The sequence below is a fragment of the Ornithorhynchus anatinus genome, chromosome X5 (assembly GCF_004115215.2).
Source record: "Ornithorhynchus anatinus isolate Pmale09 chromosome X5, mOrnAna1.pri.v4, whole genome shotgun sequence".
Taxonomy (NCBI): domain Eukaryota; kingdom Metazoa; phylum Chordata; class Mammalia; order Monotremata; family Ornithorhynchidae; genus Ornithorhynchus; species Ornithorhynchus anatinus.
In genome coordinates this window covers 40,619,979-40,640,795 of record NC_041753.1, presented here as the reverse complement: position 1 = coordinate 40,640,795, position 20,817 = coordinate 40,619,979, and the positions used below count along the sequence as shown (strand labels likewise).

At 42.3% G+C, this 20,817-nt stretch overlaps 1 protein-coding gene across 2 annotated transcripts in view; it reads left to right on the top strand.

Moving 5' to 3' along the window:
- Nucleotides 1-19,593, top strand: part of DDX58 (DExD/H-box helicase 58) — a 47,425-nt gene extending 27,832 nt beyond the window's left edge. For both annotated transcript variants that reach the window (XM_029054875.2, XM_029054874.2), the window contains 9 exons: nt 1,041-1,145; nt 2,706-2,863; nt 4,782-4,917; nt 5,720-5,868; nt 8,609-8,699; nt 12,147-12,317; nt 16,183-16,334; nt 17,244-17,387; nt 19,012-19,593. In XM_029054875.2, the coding sequence (XP_028910708.1) occupies nt 1,041-1,145; nt 2,706-2,863; nt 4,782-4,917; nt 5,720-5,868; nt 8,609-8,699; nt 12,147-12,317; nt 16,183-16,334; nt 17,244-17,387; nt 19,012-19,308 (1,403 nt within the window). In that variant the 3' untranslated portion in view covers nt 19,309-19,593. The remainder of the gene's footprint in view (nt 1-1,040; nt 1,146-2,705; nt 2,864-4,781; nt 4,918-5,719; nt 5,869-8,608; nt 8,700-12,146; nt 12,318-16,182; nt 16,335-17,243; nt 17,388-19,011) is intronic.
- The last annotated feature ends 1,224 nt before the right edge of the window (nt 19,594-20,817 follow it).

Below are 20,817 nucleotides of genomic sequence, written 5' to 3'. Positions count from 1 at the left end.
CTGGGGCAGCCCTGCCTAAAGCATAGGATCTGGGACACCTTGCCTCATTTTCCCCTATTTTAGGGACGGCCCTGGGGCTAGGCTTAGGGTGGGGTTTAGCCCTATCAATATCGTGTGATTGTGTTGCATAGAGTACTGAACTGTTTATTCACCTGTCTGAAAATTCTTAATGATAATAATAATAATAAACCCTATTCTCCTGGTGCCTAAAATTACTTGCTGTCAGTAAATTAGGTATTTTGGGAGGTGCATTTGCTCTTTCAACTACTAGGAGGGAGTTTAATGTTTAATAGTTTAATTACTGTTGGAATTGGGGACTGTAGTCACAACCTTTAGATTCAAAGTGTCTTTTTGCTGAAGAGCTCAAAACAGTTTCACATACAGTGAGGTTCAGAATACTTACTACTCTGTTGCTGTACTGGTAGAATGATGTAGAAGAAATTTTGATAAATGATTATTACTGTTATTATTATTATAGTTGTCATATTTGTTAAGCACTTACTATATGTCTCGCACTGGGATAGTTACAAGTTAATTATGTCAGGTACAGTCCCTGTCCCACACGGGGCTCACAATCTAAGTAGGAGGGGGAATAAGTATCAAATCCCCATTTTACAGATGAGGAAACCGAGGCCCAATGAAATGCCTGAACTCACACAACCAGTGTGGCAATAGTAATTCCATCTCTTCCCCTTTGCCTGCCTTGTGACTTGGGTCAGGTTGCTTAACTTCCCTGTACCTCAGTTTCCTCATCCGCAAAATGGGGATTCACTACCTGTTCTCTTCTCCCTTAGGCTGTAGGCCCCTTGTGGGACAGGGTCTCGGTCCAATCTGATCATCATGTATCTGCTGTGGTGCTTAGCCCAGTGCCTGGCACGTAGTAAGCACATAGCAAATACCATGATGATGATTATTTATGAAGTGCTTACTGGGTAAAGCACTGTACTAAGTGCAGAGAGAGACTACCCAGATGAGAATTAGTCATGAGCTAATTGAAATGCAAAGTGTTGCTTCTAATGTTCACTTTCTCATGGTTCTAGTTTTCCGGAAGGTTGAAACTCGCCGTGTCAACCTATTTAAAGACATTGTTTCACAGCTGATGGCAGAGACTGAAAAGCTGGCAAAAAATGTTCATAGCAAAACCAGTAAGATCAATCCCTCTATCAGTGGTATTTACTGAGCACCTACTGAGTGCAAAGCACTGTACTAAGCAGTTAGAGCACAACAGAAGCAAGATGTGTGTTTTCTGCCCTCAAGGATTTAGAATCTAATGGAAGGAGACAGACACAGAAAAATGATTTCTAAATAGTGCGAAATGCAGGAGGAAGAAACAGCTAGTAATACGACAAGTATATATAGCCAGTAGTAGTACAGGTGTGTCAGAATGAAATACCAAAATGACTAATATAGACAGATATACAAATGTAAATAAATGTCGACAGCAGGATTCAGATACCTAAATGTTAAGAGTGGCTGTTTGGTTGAGGTGCCTTTGGTGTGAATTAATCAGGATAAGCTTCCTGGAGGAGATGGGATTCTAGGAGGGCATTGAAAATGGGAAGAATGGTGGTCTGGAAGCTTTGGGGCTGGGAGTCAGTTCTCGGTCAGGGGAGAAGTGTGAGCTAGGAGTTGGAGGCGGAAGACTAGAGAATGAGATGATGGGCAGAGAGGATGAAATAGAATCTCTTATCGCTAATCGAAGAGAATTCTAGGGGTAAGGTTTAGAGGGCTGCAAATTAATAGGATTAGATTACATTCTCATGACTGTGACAGGCAGAACTAATAGTCTGAAAAAGCAAAATCCAGGTGCATCCCGAGGATTAATGGTTGTAGTGTTTCTAGTCTTGGTTTCAAAATAGTGAAAGGGAGATTGGTAAATAGATCTCATCCCCTCCTGCTGTCTCTCTGTCAATCAGTGGTAATTATTAAGCACCTACTTTGTTCAGAGCACTGTACTAAGCGCTTGGGAGAGTACAACACAACAGAGTTGGTAGGCATGTTCCCTGCCCTCAACGAGCTTACAGTCTATAGGGGGAGACAGACATTAATCTAAAAAAATTATAAATGTATGCATAATTGCGGTGGGGTTGAGGGTGGGGCACTTATCAAATCCTCAGAGGCACAGATCCAGGTACAGAGATGATGCAGAAGAGAGAGGGAGCCAGAGAAAAGAGGGCTTCATCAGGGAAGGCCCTTTGGAGGAGATGTAACCCTAATAAGGTTTTGAAAGTGGGTGTATGGTGGTCTGGTGTATATGGATGGGGAGGAAGTTTCAGCCCAGAGGCTGGATTTGGGAAAGGGGTTGGCGGCAAGATAGATGAGATCAGGGCCAACAGTGAGCAGGCTGGCACTAGAGGAGTGAAGTGTGCAGGCTAGGCTATAGTAGGAGATCTTTGAGGTAGGATAGGAGGGAGCAAGCTGATTGAGTGCTTTAAAGCCAATGGTGAGGGGTTTCGGTTGGATGCAGAGGTGAATGGGCAACCACTGGAGGTTCTTGAGGAGTGGGGAGGTGTGGACTGAATGTGTTTTTAGACAAATGATCCAAGCAGCAGAGTGAAGTATGAACTGGAGTGGAAAGAGGTAGGGAGGTCAGCGAGGAGGCAGATGCAGTTTGGAGATGAATTTTAAATTACTGAACTTCAGGCCTCTCACATTGCTAGAGTGAGGTTTGTTTTTGGTTTTTTTGTGTGTTTTTTTTCCCCCAGGATGTCTGTTTGAAGTTCAAAATAGAAGCTTTGGAACCCAAAAATATGAACAGTGGATTGTTAACATCCAGAAAATTTGCAAAGTGTTCCAAATACCCGATAAAGAGGAAGAAAGAAGGATTTGTAAAACCCTTTTTATTTATACTTCACACTTAAGGGTAAGCAAATGCCTTTTCCTTGTGAAGGTATCGTGGTGTACCAGCAAATGTGTCTGGAGAGTGACCCATCTCAGCACTAACGGGCCATAGGAAACAGTTCCAGGGGAGATGCCAGTCACAACCCAAAGTAGTCCTGACCCAGGGCCAGAAACCACATCCTAGGCCAATAAGACATTAGCTGTACATTTATCCCAAGGCAGGCTCTTTGCACTATCACTGTCTGTCTGTCTGTGAAATGTCTATTAACGTGATCCCTTTGAGATGTTTGGAAATGCCCCTTTGAGGAAGCTCCCCTTTTCATTGGTTAGTATCTGTTGAATGTTCATTGTTTGTTAGCATTCAAAGAACTTACTGAATGCTACAATTCTACAATGCTACAAACTACAACAATGCCAGTTGTGCCTGATACGAGCAGAGTGACCCAAGTAGAAAGAAGACTGTTTACCCCATCTCCACTCCCTCAACAGCACCATTTTCTTACATTCCATACATTACTCAATTCTGAATCGGCCTGTCTGAATTAATTCACCCTTCAAAACTCAGTCATCTCTTCGCTCTGTTCTTTCTATTTTCTCAATTCCCAGCCTCTTCGCTGCCTATTACTTGGTCAGCTCTGGTGTCCTTATCGTTTATAATCATGTCTGACTTTCACCCCCTTCACTTTGGATTGACTGTCTAATTCATGGCTTTATTGATTTTTTCCTTAACTGTACTTCATTCAGTATTCCTTTAGCTCTTTTTTTCCCTTAGTGCTTTGGGGGTATCTCTTGCATAATCAATGTCAGTGGTATTTATTGATGGGAAGCAACATGGCCTAATGAAAAGAGCCCAGGTCTGGGAGTCCGAGGACCTGGGTGCTAATCCTGGCTCAACCACATACCTGCTGTGTGATCTTGGGCAAGTCACTGCACTTCTGTCTGCCTCAGGTCCCTCATCTGCAGAATGGGGATTCAATACCTAGTCTCCCTGTTACTAAGACTGTGAGCCCTATGTGGGACCTGATTATCGTGTATCTACTCCAGCGCTTAGTACAGTGCTTGGCACTAAGTAAGCACTTACCAAAAGCCATTATTATTATTGTTGTTATTGCCATCGAGTGCTTACTGAGTGCAGAGCACTGTACTAAGCGCTTGGGAGAGTACAGTATAATGGAGTTGGTAGACCTGTTCCCCATCCACAAGGAGCATAAAAAAATTGCTCCTTCCAAAAGACCCATATTTTCCCTGGCTCCCACGTCTCCTTTCACATAACTAAAATCAGTGGTTGGAGTCCTGTCTCTTACAGGAAAGTTAGCCTGTAACTGAACTGGTTTAAGCAATTTGATTGAAGATAGATAAAATCACGTGGCTTAGTGGAAAGAGCCCGGACTTGGGAGTCAGAGCTCATGGGTTCTAATTCCAGTTCCACCACTTATCAGCTGTGTGACTTTGGGCAAGTCAGTTAACTTCTCTGTGCCTCAGTTACCTCATCTGTAAAATGGGGATTAAGACTGTCAGCCCCACGTGGGACAACCTGATTACCATGTATCTTCTCCAGCACTTAGAATAGTGCTTGGCACATAGTAAGTGCTTAACAAATACCATTATTATTATTATTTGCAGTAATCGTATTTTGCAAAAGAGAAGCTGTTAGGTGTCATTAAAAACATACAGCAACTGGGCTCAGTGGCAGTATTTAAGAAACATCAGCTATCCTTTTCTGAAAACAAAAGCTTAATTTTTTTTCAAGATACTCAGTCCAAATACTCAGTGACATTACCCAGGAGCTGGTGTTTTGGAAAAGATTTCCTTTCATATCAGTTATAGACTCCTATTTATTTAGGGATAATGTAGCTAATGGAAATGAAGATTTGTGGGTTTTTTTTGGCGTGGCTTGTCATTTGAACAGAAGTTTGGGTCTCAAATGTTTTTCTCAATAGAAATATAATGATGCCCTCATCATTCATGAAGATGCCCGGACTACAGATGCCTTGGACTACTTGGAAGACTTTTTCAACCATGTCAAGAGTGGAGAAGTTGATAAAATTGAGCAGTACCTTATTCAGAGGTTTGAAGGTAAGTGGTTTTAATAATAATAATAATGATAGTGGTATTTGTTAACCGCTTACTGTGTGCCAGGCACTGTACTAAGCGCTGGGGCGGCTACAAGCAAATCAGGTTGGACACAGTCGCTGTCCCACATGAAGCCCATCAGTCTTAATTCCCATTTTACAGATGAGGAAACTGAGGCCCAGAGAAATGAAGTGACTTGCCTAAGATCTCACAGCAGACAAGTGGTGGAGCCGGAATTAGAACCCAGGTCCTTCTGACTCCCAGCCCCATGCTCTATCTGCTAGGTCACGCTGCTGGGAGATAAATGCATAATATAAATGACTAGATGAACACTGTTCACTGGTGTCCAGGAAGCCTTGAACATGAAATATGAAGATGTTATTGGTCCAAACAAGAGTTAGGAAATTCTTTTTATTATTTCAAAGTGAAGTCTAGTAGTCTAAGGAATTTCCATGACAGAAAAGGAATAAAAGGCTCCATTGTTGGAATCAATTAGTTCATCCATGGTGTTTATTGAGCAGTTTCTGAGTGCAGAGCAAATATACTAAATGCTTGGGGGAGGCCATTGAGGTTGGTAGACACAATCCCTGCCCGCAAGGACCTTACAGTCTAATTTTGTAATCTGGTAAATCCAAGAAAAAGGCAAAGTCAAATCTTAAAGTTGTGGTAAAGACTGAGATATTGACTCTGACACCAAGGTGTAAATTACAATAAATGACTCTTGCACTATTGCAGACTTTGAAGAAATTGGATCCCCATCCTCACCACCTTAACCCTCATCTTTCTTTTCATTTTCTTTTTTCAGAAAAGCAACAGGAGCTGAAAAATATTTCCAGGAATGAACAAAATGACAATCCCAAACTGAAAGAGCTCTGCTTCCTACTGGAAGAAGAGTACCACCTAAATCCAGAGTCACGGACCATTCTCTTTGTCAAAACTAGAGCTCTAGCAAATGTAAGATATCCTTCTCCAACCCATTAGAGGGTTCAGCCAAATTTATAATTCCCGTAACACATAATCCACCCACCTTCATTTGGACACGTTTACTTTGCTTCAGTGTACACAGTGTGAACTTTTTCCAAGAATTTTTAGGCAGTGCTTATTAAGGGACCACAGGAAATGATTTTTCTCTGTGAGGCCAGAAGGATACCTTTTGTATGTGTCATGGAAAACTCTATTTTTAAAGAATTTCAACAGAAGCACTCTCCAGTAGCACACTCTGTTCTAGCCTTAGAACAGGTTCAGCCTTTTTTTTAGCTATTTAGATGCCGAAGTTTTTAAGAGCCATGAATGCTCAGATCTATTTTTTTAAAACTTAGATGGGATGAAACAGAAAAGGAACTGAACATGTTTTTAATTCATGAAAAAACATTGTACTCAATTTCTTCCTAAATATAAGTCCATGTCACACTAAGGCTTAGACAGTGTCAACATCATTCTGCCAAAGGAAAGGTTCACTCTCTTTGGGAGAGATAAAAGTATATTTTTGTTGTGTGAGTGGGTGTTTAAATATACTTTTGTTCTGTATCAAGAAATCGTGGGCACAAGTTTTCATTATGGTTGTAGGGGTGGGTGTCTCAAGGGGCACAGGTGCTCCTGGCAGTTGGGGGTATGCATTCTCCTTTTCCTCTTCCTCCCACTGCTTGGTGCTGGGCTGCATTCCAAAGGAGCCCCAGCAGCTGAGAGAGGGGAAGAAGGAAAAGGGAAGAGACTAGGTGAAAGGGGCTGGGGGGCTGTGCTTTCTTGAAGAGTAAAAGATAAAGACTTCCACTTTATCATCTTTTTTTGCTCTTCACTCTCCAGTTCTGCCTTTCTTCTTCCTTCACCCAATCCCCCCATTAACTGCATCCTCTTCCAGGTGCCCCTGGGGCCGCAGCCTTTTGGCAGTCAGGGGCTCTACTGTATTATCTTTTGTCCTTGTATGGAGTTTGAGGCATCTGCTACCAAGTGGATGGATGTCCAGTAAAGCAACCATCCCCCTGTTCCTTAAAGCCAGGACCACAGCGAATCAGGGCAGTTGGCTCACACTCTATGGCCCCACCCCTCTGAGCAAGCAGCTGTTAGAATCAAAACCCAAATGAGCCTTGGATATAGGGCATTTGCAGCGATACATGTTTTGCTCCTCAAACCCCATCCCCATCCTAGGGTTGGTTGGAGACAGAATACTGGGCCAGAAGGGCTGTTTATCTAACTCATTGTGGCATTGTTTGTTCTTAATACTTTTCATCTTCAGCTCTGTAGAGGAAAGGGGTTCATTACATAAATGGGAAGCAGCATGGCCTAGGAAAGAGCCCAGGCCTGGGAGTAAGAGAACCTGGGTTCTAATCCCAGCTCTGCCACTTTCCTGATATGTGACTTTGGACAAGTCCCTTAACTTCTCTGTGCCTCAGTTTCATCTGTAAAATGGGGATTCATTGCCTGTTCTCCTTCTGTCTTAGACTGTGATCCCCATGTGGGACACAGACTGTCCTACCTGATTAACTTATTTGTACCCAAGCACTTAGCACTTGAAACATAGTAAGCACTAACAAATGCAACAAAATAATAAATAATGAAGTAGGGCGACATGGAGTGAATGGTTTTCGAGGAAAATGATCTGGCCAGCTGAGTGAATTGTGGAATAGAGAAGGGAGAGACAGGAGGCAGGGAGGTCAGTGAGGAGGCTGATTGAGTAGTCAAGGTGGATTATAAGAGCTTGGGTCAGCATGGTAGCAGTTGGGGTGGAGAGGAAGAGCAGATTTTAGAAATGTTATGAAGGTAGAACTGACAGGATTTGATGACAGATTGAATATGTGGGTTTAGTGAGAGAGATGAGTCGAGGATAATGCCAAGGTTGTGGATATGTGGTTTAGGAGGTGCCGAAAATGCATCCCAAGAAATTCACCAAGATCAGTACACATGAGCATCCTGCTCATCAGTTTAATCTTCCAAATGACTGTAGCAATAAAGAGGTGCTTGTGCAGAGCAGAATTTAAGTTGGAACCATTTCAGGCATCTGGTCACTGTGAGGTTGGGGAAAATATGCTGTTCTGCATTGATGCCATTTTGTTACACTACATGTGTCATGGTCTGGCTACCCAGTGTTTGGATGAGAAGGGAAATGGTCAAGATGGTGACCTTTTGTATTCAAGTCCCATCACTCTGCCATTTAGCCTTCCACCCCCTAACATCCCCACCTGGCACCCCTACATTGTCAGCAGGCATTTGGAGGGTCATTTTGCAGGTGCCAGTTTATTTCACAACTGATAGACTAACATATTTGCTCGGAAAAAAAACCCAAGATTGGGTACCTCCAGCCATATGTATTTATAGATTTACCCCTGCCTCCCGTCTCACACTCGCAGTTCTCCTCCCCAAACATTACCAGATGGGTCTATAAGAGCAACAATCTTGATGGGTTCAAAGTTAGCTTTCAATGTTTTGACAAGGCAGGTCCATTCTAAGGGTTTATCCTCAATGCATGTGCTTTGAAAGCAGGTTCTTTCCAGATTTTCAGTCAGTTTCTGAAGAAGGGTGTGTGATTTGTCTAATTGTTTCCATGTTAGGGTTTGTTTTCCTTTTGTATAGGACTGCATATTTGTGTTCTCTTTTGGATCACCTGACTTCTCTCAGCATTAAGTAGTCCTATCTTTCTAGGGGGTAGCATTCCAGTAATTCGGAATTAATCACTAAAGGGTCATTGTTTGATCTCCAGGCCTTGAAGAGATGGATAGAAGAAAATCCTAAACTCGACTATCTGAAATCAGATGTATTGATGGGGCGAGGCAAGAGAAATCAAGCAACAGGTATTATTGTGTTAAAATGAAGAATATCGGAAAACCAAACACGTGTGTCTTTATTGTTAAATGCATGTTCTTACAGTATTTTTTGGTTTATAAAATTGGGATAAGACCCACCAAAGAGTTTAGTGAAGATTTTTTCCTAATTTTTCACTGCACCCTCTCGTAAGTTTTCCATAGTAATAATAATTGCTTATTATGTGTTTAAGTAATAATAATGTTGGTATTTGTTAAGCGCTTACTATGTGCAGAGCACTGTTCTAAGCGCTGGGGTAAACACAGGGGAATCGGGTTGTCCCACGTGGGGCTCACAGTCTTAATCCCCATTTTACAGATGAGGGAACTGAGGCACAGAGAAGTTAAGTGACTTGCCCACAGTCACACAGCTGACAAGTGGCAGAGCTGGGATTCGAACTCATGAGCCCTGACTCCAAAGCCCATGCTCTTTCCACTGCGCCACGCTGCTTCTCTAAGTGCTGGGGCAGATACAAGGTAGTCACGTCAGACACAGTCTGTCTCACACAGGGCTCAGAGGTAGGGAGAGCAAGTGTCTACAAATGATGAGGCTGAGGGAGAGAGAATAACTGCCCTTCAAATTCCTGCCCTAGACATGATGTCCTGAAAGTTTGCTTGACCTACTCCAATCAGGAAATCCAGTTCTGTGATATGTGATATGTGATATGAGAGAGAGATGAGAGAGAGAGAGAGAGAGAGATATGAGAGAGAGAGAGAGATATGAGAGAGAGAGAGAGAGAGAGTGTGTGTGTGTGTGTGTGTGTGTGTGTGTGTGTGTGTTCTGGGCTAAGATTCTTTCGAAAGGTTAATTTTGAGTGCTATAGGAATTGTTGGAAAGCAACTCATTTAATTTTTTTTTGTTTAGCTATCGCCTTGAATTCCCTCAGCATTCCTATTTGAAAAGATTGCATTGGTGATGTCCTTCAAACAGACAATCCAAAAAGTGTGGTTTTCCCCAGCAGTGACAAACTGTTCCTCAGACCCTAGATCCCTGCCTCTCTGGGGAGATGGAGAAGGGAAATAAATATTTTGGCCAATACAAAAGCAGATGTGCATCTTAAAAGCTTGGTGGCTTAACTTCTCTTACTGGATTTTTAAAATTCAGAACAGAGTTATGGGTAATCCATTCGTGAAAAGCAGTGTGCCCTAATGGAAAAAGCATGGGCCTGGGAATCAGGGGACTTGTGCCTGCTGTGTGACTTTGGCCAAGTCGCTCAACTTCTTTAGACTGTAAACTCATTACGGGCAGGGAACGTGCCCACTAATTCCCTTGTATTGTACTCTCCCAAGTGCTTAGTACAGTGCTCTGCATATAGTAAGTGCTCAACCAATACCATTGATTGATTCTCGGTAACTGTTTCCTCATCTGCAAAATGGGGATTCAATACCTCTTCTCCCTACTTCTTAAACTGTGAGCCCCATATGAGACAGGGACTGTGTCCGGCCTGATGATCTCATATCTATCCCAGTGCTTAGTACAGTACTTGGCACAATGTAAGATTATTAATATTTTATTCTAAAACAGAGATCATCTTGATTTGGGGAAAATTCAATTTGTGTTATTCTAGTGAACATCAGCAGAAAAAATGTCATCCTCAGGGATGCCATTTCTGTAGATTAGCAGAGCTCAGTGCTAGTCAACCCCTCCAAACCCCGAAGCTTTCAAAATGAAGCAGTGTGGCCATGGAAAGAGCATGGGCCTGGGAGTCAGAGGACCTGGGTTCTAATCCTGGCTCTGCCACTTGTCTGCTGGGTGACTTTGGGCAAGTCACTTCACTTCTCTGTTATATTATACTCTTCCAAGCGCTAGTACAGTGTTCTGCACACAGTAAGAGCTCAGTAAATGCCAATGATGAATAGATTGATTCTCTATCCCTCAGTTACCTCATCTGTAAATGGGGATTAAGACTTTTAGCCCTATGCGTGACGGGGACTGTGTCCTTGTATCTACCCCAGCCCTTAGAACGGTGCCTGACACATAGAAAGCACTTAATACTATTTAAAAGAAAAACCCACTGTGAAGTGAAAAATGATTTTGGAGAGGGAATTCCATAGGGAATTCTAGCAACAGTGCCAGAACTGGGAGGGGAGAGGGGAACCTATTGCCATGCACGTAGGTGTGTTTGCTGAGCTGGGCAGCCAGTATGCCTTTCACTATGATCCCCCTCAGCGGATGGAGGTTCACATCTAATGTAACAGACCTAGAATCCCTTCTCTCCCTGCTTTTCTGCCTGGCCATTGCAGACTCACTTACTACTCAGTCCCAGGGATTTCCAGGTTTGTAATAATACAAAATTGGAGCTGGGATGGAGGATAACTAACACTTTGGAAGGGATAAACAGTGATCTGGATCAACTAGAAAAAAATATTGTAATAATAGTAATTATGGTATTTGTTAAGCACTTACTATGTGCCAAGCACTGTTCTTAGCACTGGGATAGAAACAAGTTAATCAGGTTGGACACGGTCCCTGTCCCACTTGGGGCTCACACTCTTAATCAGATGAGGTAACTGAGGCCCAGAGAAGTTAAGTGACTTGCCCGAGGTCACACAGCAGACATGAGGCGGAGCTGGGATCCAGGTCCTTCTGAGTCCCAGGCCCTTGCTCTATCCACTAAGCCACGCTGCTTCTCAGAGAATCTGTGGCCCATATGGGGATAGAACAGGATAGAACCCAACAGGATAGAACCTGCAACCGTGGCTTCATTAGCACCAAGCTTTAACCAACTGAGCTAACCAGTCAGCTCAAGAGAGTATACTAAAGAGCAAAAACCAACTGGATGGGAAAGCCAGTTACGCAGAAGTAGAGCAGAAAAGGATCTGGTGATCAAAATTGGACCAGAAACTGAATATCAGTCTGTAATACATTGCAGCTACTCCAAAAACCAAAAATAGTCTTACTATTAGTGGGAGTGGGATATGAAGGAGTTGGACAGTAGCCATTCCCCTGGATATTCCCTGGTCTTACCATAACTAGAGGAGCACCACAGTTAAGTGAGTTGTAGAGCAGCTCCAGGAAAGGGATTTAAAATGCTCTAAAAAGATGGAAAATGGGCCCATGGAGGAAAGGTTAAAGAAACTGGAAATATTTAACTCAGAGGAAAAGATTTAGGGGCAGTTTAATAATTGTCTTTAAATGTGTGTATATATATGTATGTAATGCTATGAAGAAGATTTTGGCATGTAATAAAGAAAATTCTGATTGTTAGAAGATTTTTGACCTGTACTATGTTTCAATTGTTTAGATTCCCAACACTTATGAGCTTAGATCACAACTATTAGATATTGTTTCCCACAGTGAAAATGATATTTCTATTAACTTATTAACTGCCTACAGAGGTAAAGTTGATTGTTTAATAGTCCTTTTAATGAAATTAATGAAAGGGCTATTATACTTGTACTAATAATGTTTCATCGTTCTCAAATGTCATAATTTAGGTATGACCCTCCCATTACAAAAAGATGTGTTGGAAACTTTTAAAGCCAGCGGAGAGACCAAGGTTCTGATTGCCACCTCGGTTGCTGATGAAGGCATCGACATTGCCCAGTGCAATGTGGTCATCCTGTATGAATATATCGGCAACGTCATCAAAATGATCCAAACGAGAGGTCAGAAAACTGAGCTGTACTCTGTGATTTAACTTTGGTAGTCTTTTCCTGGGGAATTACTGATGACTGCATCTCCAAGTTAGGCTGGAGGGTAACCCATGTGGCTCATCAGCATAGAAGCAGGATTATTAAACCCCCCTCTACTCGGTCCAGAGTAGTCCACGCCTAAGATTCATGTACCTTTGAGTGCTTGTGTATGTGAATTTTCACAGAGGAGACTTCAGTTTGGTCAGAAAAGTGACTCTCGGTTGATCCAAACTGGTTGAGTTTTTGTGTGCATGTGCAAAAAATGTGGAAGGCATGTGCTTTTTGCATATTTGATAAATGAACCCATTTCAGTTGAAAAATGGATTCATTTTAGTGTGTCTTATCCCTTAGAATCACTATTGGAAATAAAAGATTATCTCAGATCCATTCATTAAACTAAAATGTCAGGGATGAAGGTGAAAATCCATACCACTAGCCTTCGTTACATTTAAGAAGCCCTTCACTCCCCGCTTATCAATGTGATGATTATCCACAGGTGAGGCAGGGAAGGATTCTAGCTTATTGGTACGTTCCCAAAGCCTAGGACACAAATGATGATAAGAATTACTATCTTTAAATAAATTTGTAAACTGGAGAGCAGAGGAACAAGTGAACCTGATGGTGAGAAACAAATGGCTGTTTGCAAGCACTTGAACTCTTCAGTTCAGAGGTGGTGAATGCGTCGGATTGTTGGCTTACGGGCAAAATCACTCAATCAGTGGTATTCAGTGCTTACTGGGGTGCAGAGCACTGTACTAAGCACTTGGGAGAATACAGTACGGTAGAGATGGTAGAAACATCCCCTGCCCAAAAGGAGATTACGGTCTAGTGGGGGAGATGGACATTAAAATATATAACAGTTATGTAGATAAAGGAGAAAGAGGGTGAAACTAATGGAATCTGTAGTCTCCCGTCGAGAATGACAGAAGATCTTTGGCCCTGTGGGATGAGATCCTGGGTCTCCAATTCCACTGGACCAACAGCAGGGCTAGGTTGAAATGAATGGCTATAAAGAAATATTTGGATCGACTGGGGATTTCAGTTATCTAGGTGATTACTTGTTTTCCAACATTATGGATATTGAAGAGCCACAGGCAGTCAAGAGGTAACTGTCATGCACTTTGTTCATACAGGAAGTTGTGGCCTCAAATGGTGTTATTTTGATAATTGAAACCCATCTGAAAAGTGTTGTGCTATGTGCTGGTTTTCTCATGTCTGTGGTAGTGCTACCTTTCATGACACTGAATACTTCCCAGTCTCTTCTTCTGTGTTTTATCTATTACTCGTCTCCCAGGCTCTCCAGTCAGTGGTATTTATTGGGTGCTTACTGTGTGTAGACTACTGCACTAAGCACTTAGGAGAGCACAATACAGTAGAGTTGGTTGATATGAACCCTGACCTCAAGAAGCTTTAGTCTACAGGGCAAGACAGAAAATAAATGAGAGAGACAGGAAATGGCAGACTATAAGGATATGTACATTAAATGCTGTGAAGCTGAGAGGAGGTGAACATCAAGTACTTAAGGGATACAAATCCAAGTGCATAGGCAAGTAGGGGAAATGAAGGCTAAGTCAGGGAAAGCCTGTTGGTGGAGATGTGATTTTAGGAGGGCTTTGAAGGTGGGAAGAATGGTGATCTGTCGGAAACAAATGGGGAGGGAGTTCCAGGCTAGAGGGAGGATGTGGGCAAGGGGTGGCGGCAAGATAGGTGAGATTGAGGTAAACTGAGTGGGTCGGTGTTGGAGGAGCTAAGTGTGTTGGTGGGGTTTTGGTTTTCTTTCATCACAAAATGGCGCTATGTGTAAGCTTTCATTTCTTTTTTCCCTGGGGTAGAGCTTCGTACTTTTTAATTGCTTCAAAATCAGATTTTCCCTGCACTTTTTCCCACTGTAGGGAATGGAGGCCAAAACATTGCAAGAGGGTAGTAGCGATATTAGTTTTATTGCCCACTTTGCGCAGAGCACTATTTTAGGAATAAGGAGGAAAGTGCTGGGGTTATTTGGGAGACAGTGAAAAGTAGCGAGGACTCCAGTGACAGCTTTGAGACCTGCCCAAAGTCTTCTGTCTTAAGTCTCACAACATCACTGAGCTTCAGCTTCCCTGCTGTCAAATGAGAATCATAAGAAATTTACTTTCTAGGCCTTTCTTACAGGTGTATTGTGCCGCTAACAGAGAATGAGTGTTACGTGTAAAATTCTAAAGGATAGAGGTGATAAATGTTTTTTTGAATTATTTTTAATGCACCATTTGCTCACTGTACGTGTTGTTAAAAGTACAGGCATTCTCACTACAGCACTCTAGTTCTTGAGAACCCTGTTATAAAAATTGTCATTGCATAAAAATGGGGTTTTGGGGAAGGTGATTAGTATTCAACTGTATTAGTTCTTATGGTGTGCAGAATGCTGTATTAAGCACTTGGGAGAGTATAGTATAACAGAGTTGGTAAACACGTTCCCGGCCCACAAGGAGCTTGTAGTCTAGAAGGGGAGACAGACAATAATATAAATAAATTACAGATATTTAAATAAGTGCTGTGAGGCTGAGGGTAGGATCACTGAGGGATACAAATCTAAGTACAAGGGAGTGGGAGAAGAGGAAATGGGGGCTTAGTTAAGTCTTCATTTTAGAGATGCAGACGTGGGATGAGGGGAAACTTGTAAGAAGGGTGAGTATCTCCTCCTCTTGGAGGAGATGTGCTTTTTAATAAGGCTTTGAAGGAGGGGAGAGTGATCGGCTTTTAGATGTGAAGAGGGAAGGAGTTCCAGGTCAGAGGTAGGATGTTGGTGGCAAAATAGATGAGATCGAGGTGTAGTGAGTAGGTTGGCATTAGAGAAATCATGTGTTTATGGGCTGGACTGTAGTAGGAAATCAGAGAGATAAGGTATGATGGGGCAAGGTGATGGAATACTTTAAAGCCAATGGTGAAGGGTTTCTGTTTGCAGAGGTGGATGGGCAACCACTGGAGGTTCTTGAGGAGTAGGGAGACATGGACAGAATGGTTTTGTAGAAAAATGGTCCGGGCAGCAGAGTGAAGTATAGACTGGAGTGGGGAGAGACAGGAGGAAGGGAGGTCAGCAAGGAGATTGATGTGTTAATCAAGGCATGATAGGATAAGTGGTTGGAATAAAGTGGTACTGTACTTGGCAAGCGCTTAACAAATGCCACAAGTGTTATCATTATTTGCAAACAAATGAAATAGTAGGCACAAAGGGTGAAATTCAAGAAGTTTGTGGAAGACCAGAAAAAAGTTTCTAAAGCTTCTTTCAAGCAATCTGAAGTTTTACCTGCCACAAGGAACTAATATGCAACTGTTAAAAGTCAGTTTCCAGTAAGCAGTGGATTTTAAATAGCTATAATTGATTTCTTTGAAATGATAATGACCTACTGATGTGTTGCCTTGGGATCCTGTCATGCTGCTCCTGTCATGCTGCTTGAAATAGGTTTTAGAGGTCTTTAGAAGTTTTGGCAGAACCTCATCAAGTTTTAACCAATTCACAGCCACATTGTGGCAACTATGTTTGATCCTTCTGATTTCAGTTGGTATCGGACTCTCAAAAGTCTTGCTCTAGCAGAGAAATCCCTGTAATCGCTACACCCATATCTTACTTTGGAAATATTATATAGTGATATATTTGGCTTGATTTACTATATTCTATTTCTGGCTACTAGGGTTTCATTTGCCATACAAAGTCGAACTCTAGCGGCCTTGAACATCTTTCAATTTGCAGCTTGAAAATAATTTTGGAAAATGAAAGCATGGTGGAGACAAAGACATTGGCTTCCCGTGGTTGTTGTTTTAGAACTCTGAAAAAAAAACAATAAACAATTTCCTGTTTCAGGTCGCGGAAGAGCAAAAGACAGCAAATGCTTCCTTGTGTCTAGTAAGGAAGAATTAATTGAAAGAGAGAAGACAAATATGATCCAAGAAGTGATGATGAATGAATCCATTTTAGAGATGCAGAAGTGGGATGAGGGGGAACTTGTAAAAAGGGTGAGCAGCATGTTACCATTTCTGATTCTGATCATCACTGTTCCTCATTGATTTTATGGATATCAATGGTTGGTTTTTAACAGGTAGAAGCTTATTAGATATCAGTGTGACCTTGTTAATCAACCAATCTGTCATTTACTGAGCACTTATTCAATATTCATTCGATAGTATTTATTAAGCACTTACTATGTGCAGAGCACTGTACTAAGCGCTTGGAATGTGCAATTCGGCAACAGATAGAGACAATCCCTGCCCATTGACGGGCTTACAGTCAGTTAAGAACTTAATTGTAGCATGAATTCCACTGTGGTGACTCTCTTACGTTTCACATCCAAGGGAGCAACTTGTTTCCTTGATCGATTGAGAACTGTAATTCTATGGGAAAGTATTCAGATGTCTTAGGCAATAATCAAGTGGATAGTCCATTTAAAAAAGTTCCCTCTCCCACAAATCTAGCTTGAAGTGAGGCCTGCTTTGACGTGTAATAATAATAATAATGTTGGTATTTGTTAAGTGCTTACTATGTGCCGAGCACTGTTCTAAGCGCTGGGGTAGACATAGGGGAATCAGGTTGTCCCACATGGGGCTCACAGTCTTAATCCCCATTTTACAGATGAGGGAACTGAGGCACAGAGAAGTGAAGTGACTTGCCCACAGTCACACAGCCGACAAGTGGCAGAGCTGGATTTGAACACATGAGCCCTGACTCCAAAGCCCATGCTCTTTCCACTGAGCCACGCTGTGTACCAATCCAAAACAACTGTTGGGTTGCTCCCAAACCCAACCTCAAACTCTCAAATTTCCAGGAATTGCCATTTGAGCATATTCTTGGTTGATCACTGTATTTTTCATTCCAGGCTTTGTGTAATAGTTGGTGTGTTTTTTCAAAGTGTTTGTGGTTTATTTTAGATTCACAGCCTGCAAATTCAAGAAAAGACCATCCGAGATAATAAGACAGAAATCATACCTGAGCCAGAGGTGAACAAATGGAAATTACTTTGTGGAAAATGCAAAGTCTTGGCATGCTATGCCAATGATATCCGGATCGTCGAGGTAAGCCACCCCTTCCAGATTTGGCTATGTGACAGCTTCCCACAGTCAAATACAGCTTTCTAGCACTACTGGTTGGCAGAATGTCTTCAAAATTCTGGAATAGCCTGCTGTTTATCATCACCTACTCATTTTAGCAGCTAGTGACTTCTGCCAAGGCTTTATCAAAAATACTTGAAATCTTATATTCACTCACCTAAGGCTTCTCTGTTCAGGGAAAGCCACAGACTTATTGCAGAAGCATCTGTGAGCCTGTTGTTGGGCAGGGATTGTCTCTATCTGTTGCTGAATTGTACATTCCAAGCACTTATCTGTTGCCGACTTGTTCATTCCAAGTGCTTAGTACAGTGCTCTGCACATAGTAAGCGCTCAATAAATACTATTGAATTAGTACAGTGCTCTGCACATAGGAAGCGCTCAAAAACGATTAAATGAATGAATGATCAATCAGTCATTCAGTAGTATTTATTGAGTGTTTACTGTGTGTTAAACATTGTACTAGGCACTTGAGAACAATACAGTAGAGTCATTAGATATGTTCCCGGCCCACAAGGAGTTACTGTCTCGAGGTGGGGACAGACATAGAAGTAAATGATGGTTAGCCAAATTCTATCTTTTTTTTTTTGGATGTCTTTTGAACATTTCTGCCTTTGGTCCCTAAACCATTAATAATGATTAAAAAATAATTTTCTAATAAGCATCCCTCCTATTGCTTGACTGCTCTTTAATGTTCTTTAAATTCAGTATAATCCGTCCTTAAAATCAGGTTGATTTCTGGACCTGAGTGATGTAGCCACTTGCTCAGCTTTCCCAGTCCCCTCCCCTTTATTCCCTCCTCACTTTCTCTTCTGTAAGTTTGCCACTTTCCAGGAGAGAGGAGATGCCACAAGGTCATAAGAATACTGTCGGGCATGCCGCCCATCCCACAAGTGGATCCTCTATTATAGCCACTGAATAGCCAATAGTCATGCGTGGCAAGCCAACAGCAGCAAGTGAACAGAGCATTATGAAAAATACTCAGGTTGCCTTTGGTGGTACAGAAAGTTAAGATTCATGAGCGCAGAGTTTAAATCCTGATTGTGTGTCAGTCAGTCGATCGTATATGAGCACTTATGGTGTGCAGAGCACTGAACTAAGCACTTGGGACAGACAAAATAACAGACAGACACATTCCCTGCCCACCTTGGGGACAAATCAGTACTCCCACATGTATAGGGAAGGTGTCCCATCACGTTGCCTAGTGGATAGAGCACAGGATTGGGAGTCAGGAGACCTGGGCTCTAATCCCAGCTCTGTCACGTGTCTGCTGTGTGACCTTGGGCAAGTCACTTAACTTCTCTGGGCCTCAGTTCCTTCACCTGTAAAAAAAAAAAAAAGAAACAAGGATTAAGACTGTGAACCCCTTGAGTGGTAGGGACTGTGTCCAACCTGATTATTCAGTATCTGCCCCAGCCCTTGGCACAGAATAAATGCTGAACAAATATGACAATTATGATTATACATGTGGAACATAGTATTTCTAAAGCTCTAGTGTGCAGGGTGCAATAGCAATTAATTTATGGTGTCGTAGAGTTCCTGATTCCAAAGCTTCCTTACAACTTTCTTTATTTCATCCCTTCGGTTGCAGGAGTCTCATCACACGGTCATAGGTGAGACCTTTAAGAATCGCTTTGTTGCCGAGCCTCACCCAAAGCAAAAACGGTATGGGAACTTTGAGAAAATAATGAAAATATATTGCAAGGAGCGGGAGTGTCATCATGACTGGGGAATCTTTGTGCGATATAAGATCTTTGAAATGCCAATCATAAAAATTGAAAGTTTTGTAGTGGAAGATATTTTTACTGGAGCTCAGCATGTTTGTTCAAAATGGAAAACCTTTAACTTTGTGAGGATTCCATTTGATGCAGCAGAAATATCCACATGATCGCACTTCCTTTATCTCTCTTGTTCATTTCAATATTGATACTGCTAGATCCCATTCAGTACTATTTTCTTAGAACCAATTAAGCATGCTAACCAAAATGTAGTTTCCCACAGGAAAGTGCAATCCAACATCCAGATAAACCCAGGAATGAAAAAGACTCAGCATATATAGTTACGTGATCAAATAGCAATATATATAAAACCGATTAAGTATTTTTAATTAGCTTTTGTGTACATCTCTGTATCTTGAAATGCTTGTGCCAAATAAAGTGATACCTACTGATTATCTATGGATATCAAATTTTGGATACCCACTCTTGCCACCTAAAATAGCTGAATACACGATTTATCACCCAAATATACTGGGTGGAAGACTTGTGTAAATATAGGGGCTTGCTGGGAACAGCTTTGTGCACCATCTCGCTGCAGCTCTCCACTGGACTACTGAATGATTTCCTGGAGTAATTGTGGATCAATGGTACTTACTGAGTACTTACGGTGTTGGACTAAGCTCTTGGGAGAGTACAGTTCAACAAAGTTGGTAGACATGTTCCCTGCCCAAAATGAGTTTGAGCACGAGTCTGGGAGTCAGAAGGTCATGGGTTCTAATCCCAGCTCCGTCACCTGACTGCTGTGTAACCTTGGGAAAGTAACTTCACTTCGCTGTGCCTCAGTTCCCTCATCTGTAAAGTGGGAATTAAGACTCCTTTGTGGGACAAGGATTGTGTCCAACTCGATTTGCTTGTATCTACCCCAGCGCTTAGTACAGTGCCTGGCACTTAATAAGTGCTTAAATACCCACAATTATCATTATTATTTGCAGCCTAGAGGATGCTTTCTTAGGTCCTGGGGCTGAACAGGGAGAGCAAGGGAGGAAAAGGGAGGGTGCTCAGAGAACATCAGGGCAAAGGGGAACAGGAAAGAGAGAGACTCTTTCTCTCTCCTCCCCCACGACCACTGCTGGGTCACAGGTCACTGCATGCAGCTCTGGGACAGTGAGTCTGGACTCACTGCAGCCTGGCTGAACCCTCTCAGACCAGGCATGCCAGGTCTGGGGTGGCAAGCCCCTGTCCCCGGGTGGGAGCAAAGACAGAGGCCCAGAGCTGGTGGGTGGCAGCATTTCCCTTGCCAAACTGACCTGTTTCAGCAGCCCATGAGCCAATGTTCTACACATATTTGAAGCAGATCTTTCCCCAGCTCGGTAAATATAGGACTTGATTTTCAGTGTTAATATTTAACATCCTAGTCAGCAATATACTAACAGACTTATCCTTACCTATGCCAGAGAGCTTTGTCTTTCTCTTTGCTAAATTAAAATGGGCATCAAAGTACTTCTAAGCGAGGGGAAGGTGTTTGACCCAAGGTTCTCTTGAAGTGACAGCCCTCTAAGGAATACCTGCTATTGCAAAAAGTGCGCTAAAAGAAGAGCTTTAGGAGGGGATGTCTGTATTAAGGTTTCATTTGAATAACCGCTTTGATAGTTCAGTCCGCTCCCAAGTTTTATAATACC